This window comes from Portunus trituberculatus, chromosome 46 (genome assembly GCF_017591435.1).
Source record: "Portunus trituberculatus isolate SZX2019 chromosome 46, ASM1759143v1, whole genome shotgun sequence".
Classification (NCBI taxonomy): Eukaryota; Metazoa; Arthropoda; class Malacostraca; order Decapoda; family Portunidae; genus Portunus; species Portunus trituberculatus.
Genome location: NC_059300.1, coordinates 1,274,743 through 1,280,742, shown reverse-complemented (window position 1 = coordinate 1,280,742; position 6,000 = coordinate 1,274,743). Strand labels below are relative to the sequence as shown.

Here is a 6,000-nt window from a genome sequence, read left to right as displayed (position 1 = left end):
TTGATCTCATTCCATGAGGTTGATGGGGTTGCTCCACGCTGATTGGCTAAAAAGCGTTTGCCAAACGCGAGCAAATGCTTTGGAAAGGCGTTTGCTCGCGTTTGCGAAAACTTGCCTCCATTTGACTCCGTTTGCCCGCAGCCGCGCCACTACTGAAAACGCCTTATCTTCTACCTGGCCCTCTTACACTTTATAACGGTGGTCTGATGAGCTAATGCAAGGGTTCTCCTTCTTTTTCTCGTTAAGAACCATCAACCCAAACCTCCAGTAATCTGACATCGAACAGAATGTTAATTTAGTGATTGACAGAACTCCATATGCAGTGGTACTGCAAAGGATATAATTTGACCAGCCATCCATGTACCCATGGAAAATCTTGTGGACTCCTGGGGGTTCGCGAATCCCAAATTGAGAACCACTGAGCTAATGGGTTAACTAATTCGAGTGAAGCAATCAAGTGCCTGTTTGAGGTTCGTTTTATGTAGCGATCATTTCCACCTGCATCGGATCGAATTGATCCCCAAATGAAGATCCGCCATGGCAACTGTAGAAGGGGTAGCGAATCTTGTTATCGCTCTCCTCGCTTATATTACGGCGGGTTCACACGTGTCAATATACGACTGAATTTGAAAGTCGCTAGAAATATCGTCTGAGTCCTTCTAGTCGGAATACGTTCACACATAGCGATTGGAAGTATCGGCTGGTTGGTGGGAAGTGAGTGTAAACAAACAACTACTCAACAAGGTGTTTTTCTCTGGTGTCGATGACGATTGCGGTCAAATTAAATCCTGACAAATATTCAATCCTTACCTCCAACAACACCCTGCAGATAGGGAAACAGTTCTTGGAGAGTGGCAGCTATCTCGTACGTCAATTTGCGCAGTACGTGGCGTCGCCTGACTCCGGGCAGACACATGTACGGAAGTATAGGGGGTTCTTCTTGAAAAAAAAAAAAAAAAAAAAAACTATGTGCTTTCTTTAGCCTTGTGGTGACTTCAAAATGTATCAAAACTAATTGTATCATAATGATAGATACAGGATGATGCACGTATAGATAACATATGGATGAAAGCAAAAAAAAAAAAAAAATAAAATAAAATAAATAAATAAATAAATGAATAAAATAAATAAATAAATAAATAAATATTTTGACTGAAGCGAAGTCATATTCCCCATCTGTAAACTACAACTTCTTTTTTCTTTGGTGGCTCGTTAAAATACATTTCAGTGTTATATTTCTTTTTAAGTTGAATTATTCGGGGCTAAAGAAAAGCCCCAGTGGGCTCAGCCACGGCCCCGTGAAGCCCGCAATGTCTTCAGTCCCTGGATTTGCGTTTTTTTTTTTTTTTTTTTGCTGTATGATTCATTTTCAGGGTCTCAGATGTGCTCTTTTTGCCTCATCAACTTCAACATCTTCTCTACATCTAGACACCACACATCTTCAAACCTTTCTCTGTGACGTTACAGCGTAAACAAAGTCGCAAATAAACTGAACAAGACCAACATGTAGGTTTTTATTTTGCGACTGGTTTTTCCAGTCGCTAGGCATCAATATTCAATCGGAAACCACTGATTTGCAATTTCAGTCGTATATTGACACATGAACTCGCCTTTAGGAGTACAGAAATAGTAGATGAATTTAGTTTTGCTCTACTTTCTCTCTCTCTCTCTCTCTCTCTCTCTCTCTCTCTCTCTCTGAGATTGCCTGTGTGTGTGTCTAGAGAGAGAGAGAGAGAGAGAGACAAAAATAGAAAAAAACGAGGTTGTCCGCAAGAGGAAGAAGAAGAGCGCCACGAGTCGAATCAAAACAAAGTTGACGGAGAGCCACGAAGGGACGATGAAGGGTGACGATATTGTGTATTTGAGTTTATTGGCAGCCTCTATAGGGTTTGGCCAAGTGTACAGGAGGATAGAGGACATAGAAACAAAGAAGTGGATAGGCACTGTAGTGGGGATAATAGTGACAGTGGTGGTGTCCGGCTGGCATACATTGCACCCACTATTTCTCACTGCTGCTAACATTTTGATTCTTATCTACGTCTCTAAAAGGTAAGAAAAAGTGTGGTAGGTGTCAAAATAGTTGAAATACATACGATCCTCGTTTTGTGAAGATAATGACCATAAAGTGAACCGATGCGGTAAACAATTTATTGCAATATGCTGTAAGTCAATATTACAAGTAAGGTTTGTACAGTATGTAACACCTGAATGCATATTATTCCAGAATTACTACTAAATAATTTTGGCACTGTCCCCAAGAAGCCATCCCGCGCGCTCGCCTCGATTCCCGGCTCCCCCTCCGCAGCTCCTCCACCCAGCTGATTTGACGTCACATTAAATGAGAAATATATGGTATATAAATTTGTTTTTGCATAGGGGTTCCTTGAGACGTGATGTATCTGAAGGGTTACGCAAGGGTAAAAAGGTTGAGAAACGCTGCCTTATTCATTGCCATATTTTCTCTCTCTCTCTCTCTCTCTCTCTCTCTCTCTCTCTCTCTCTCTCTCTCTCTCTCCCTTTTCGTTTTCACATTCTTTCTCCTTATTCGTTATCATTCTCTCTCTCTCTCTCTCTCTCCTTATTCGTTTTCACATTCTCTCTCCTTATTCGTTATCATTCTCTCTCTCTCTCTCTCTCTCTCTCTCTCTCTCTCTCTCTCTCTCTCTCTCTCTCTCTCTCTCTCTCTCTCTCTCTCTCTCTCTCTCTCTCTCTCTCTCTCTCTCTCCTTATTCGTTTCACATTCTCTCTCCTTATTCGTTATCATTCTCTCTCTCTCTCTCTCTTCTCTCCTTATTTGTTTTCATATTCTCACTCTCCTTATTCATTTCATACTCTCTCTATCTCTCTCTCTCATTCGTTTTCATATTCTCTCTCTCTCTCCTTATTCGTTTTCATATTCTCTCTCTCTCCTTATTCGTTTTCATATCTCTCTCTCTCTCTCTCTCTCTCTCTCTCTCTCTCTCTCTCTCTCTCTCTCTCTCACTGACCAATAGCGTGGCTTCATATATGTGACGTCAAATCAGCTGGGTGGAGGAGCTGCGAAGTGTGAGCCGGGAATCGAGGTGAGCGCGCGGGACAGCTTCTCGGGGACAGTGTCATAATTTTTACTTTCATGATGTGTCTCATAGGCTAGAGCTCCTCGTGATGAATATTTAAACACCATATATGAGTGTCGCAAATTTATACTAACACAGCCATTTTTTTTTATTCATTGGGTTTCTTTTTGATGTGTTATTGTTAGGTTAGTATAGATTGGGTTAGGTTAGGTTTGGCTTGGTTCGTTTAGGTTATGTTAGATATGGTTTTGTTTCCTTATGTTAGATAATGCCAGCAGTGATTTTGTAGCTTCTTCAGGGAAATATGGAGACAACCTAAGCCTCTTCTCCCAAGGTTAAGAATTACATTTCTGATAAAATTAAGGTAAAATATCATAAAATATTTATTTATTTTTATTGCATAAAAAGAAATGAAAAAACATGGTAAAAGGTTGGTAAATATTAAGAAAAGATGTATGGCCCTGTTGTTCTTGTTGTGATGGTAGCCATCTTTTTTAGCTTTATATTACTGTTAGCAACCTAACCTAACTAATCCTAACCAAACAAGGAGCTTCAGGCTCTTTCTCACTGCTGGAATGTTGCATTTCTTGCTATCTTCTGTTATTTTCATGCTAACTGCTCGTCTGATCTTGCTAACTGCAGGCCTCTCCTCCTGTGGCTTTGCTGCACAAGGCTTTCCTCTTCCTCTCTCACCCCTACTCTGTCCAACTCTAATGCAAGAGTTAACCAGTACTCTCAATCAGTTATACCATTCTCTAGTAAACTCTGGATCACCATACCTTAATTTAAGACATTCCTTTGAAGACATTTATCCTTTTTTTTTTTAATGACTCTCTCTCAGACCTGCAAGGGGACTGGCAATCTAGTAGGCCTTTTTTTTTTTTCATTTTATGTTGCCCTTGGGCAGCTTTCCCCACTTATATTAAAAGTTAAGTTTTAATAAGGTAAGGTTATTCACAATATGATTAAGATAAAGAACATGACAATCATTAGCTACAGCAAGAATAGCAGGACTGTGAAACTCTTTATAATATTTACCAACATTTCAACTAGTTTTTTATCAATCTAGGGAGAAGAGGCTAAGGTTATCTCCATATCTTCCTTTTTTCACTTCTTTATTGGGAGTACTGTTGTAACTGGTCTAAAGTATTTTATGCACAGTGTTGATGAGGCTACTAATTGTATTTGCAAGGACATACATAATTATTTTTCTCTTGGTAGTTGTGATGCATTTTCACTAAGTTGTAATAAGTTTTTTTTGTTATGAATTACTGTTCCTTATGGTAATGAGTGGCATGGGAGGCAGAGATAAAATCAGAGTGATTTACAACAGAGTCAGAAAGCAACATATCTAAACTTAACAGAAAAATAGTTCAATCTTGCATACAAGGTTTGTTAGGAAACTAGAAATTTACTAATGCAGGCAGTGTATATATATATATATATATATATATATATATATATATATATATATATATATATATATATATATATATATATATATATATATATATATATATATATATATATATATATATATATATATATATATATATATATATATATATATATATATATATATATATATATATATATATATATATATATATATATATATATATATATATATATATATATATATATATATATATATATGTATATACAGTGGACCTGCAGACTTAGAACACATCTGACTTGGAACAGAAATTTCAATAATTCTTACCCTTGGAATTGGAACAAACTTGGGTGGCAGTAGTGCCGTTGGCAGGAGGTAAAAATCAATTCCTGCTTTGTTTTGATTCCATGTTATCACCTTGTTCTTGTTCCCAGCTAGGGTCAGGACATTTGACCAGAGTCACTTAACCAGGTAGGATGATTGAGTAATATTTCATATAATTACACTGATCTCGTAACTAAGAAAAATATTTCTTAACTAGCGCAGTGACAAGGTGTAACAGACATGAAAGAAAAGAATCGACGTAGAACTAACTGACTATGCTAATGGTAGTGCTGCCACTACCCAGTATATTCTTAATACCTGGTTAAGTGACACTTGTCGTGAAGCTCTCTATGAAAAGGTAGGCATATAAGACGCACGGGCATATAAGGCACACCCCAATTTCAAGAGGACAAATTCAGTAAAAAAAGATCTTTAGTATATTTAAGCATATACTGTTGAAAACAATCTAGCAGCACATTACACAAGCAGAAAGCAATATCATCCTCAAGTTCTGGTCAATGTTAGGCTGGGCAATGAAGATTATATTTACCTTTCCTTGCACTCTTCATTTGGTCTTCTTGCTGCTGTTTTATTGTCGTGCTCCTTGATATATCATTTGTAGTTTATAGGCAATTGTGTAGCTCGATCTTTTTCTCCGTCATCAATAATAGTGAGGGTGTTGATGTATTTTATTATGATCAAATCAGATTGGATGTAGAGTCGGGAGATAGCCTTTGCAATGGCTCCTCTGATGCTGTTTTCTCACTTTTGTTGATGTTGGTTTATCTATTTTCTCCTTTTTTCACAATCAACTTTTTTTTTTTCTTTTCTTTCTCTATCAACTTTATGATCATGAATTTGGTGCAACTCCTCACTGTCAGATGGCATCGAGTCAGTGTTCTGATCAGCTGATATTTAGAAACATGGGTCACAGCCTCACAGGTTAGATTGCTTTCATTTTTATGATAATTGATTTTTAGTGTAATAATACTGGTAGTGATGATAATACCAGCAATGAAATAATGATGCGTGCATTTAGGGTAGGGTAGAGGTACTGATCTTGAGCTAGGTTAGTGACTGTTATGGAGAAGATTAACATACAGAAGGTTTCAACATTGCATATTAGACGCAAGGTGATTGTTTGAGCCAAAATTTTAGGAAAAAGGTGTGTCCTATATGCCATCAAAAACTGTAAATGATATAATGATTTTACATAGTTCAATT

At 37.4% G+C, this 6,000-nt stretch overlaps 1 protein-coding gene across 1 annotated transcript in view; it reads left to right on the top strand.

Annotated features, from left to right (window-relative positions):
* The first annotated feature begins 1,753 nt into the window (after positions 1-1,753).
* The window catches only part of LOC123520215 (lysophospholipid acyltransferase 7-like), a 110,223-nt gene continuing 105,976 nt past the window's right edge, over positions 1,754-6,000 (top strand). Inside the window, exon 1 of the mRNA XM_045282298.1 lies at positions 1,754-2,049. Within this exon, the coding sequence (XP_045138233.1) occupies positions 1,838-2,049 (212 nt within the window). The 5' untranslated portion in view covers positions 1,754-1,837. The remainder of the gene's footprint in view (positions 2,050-6,000) is intronic.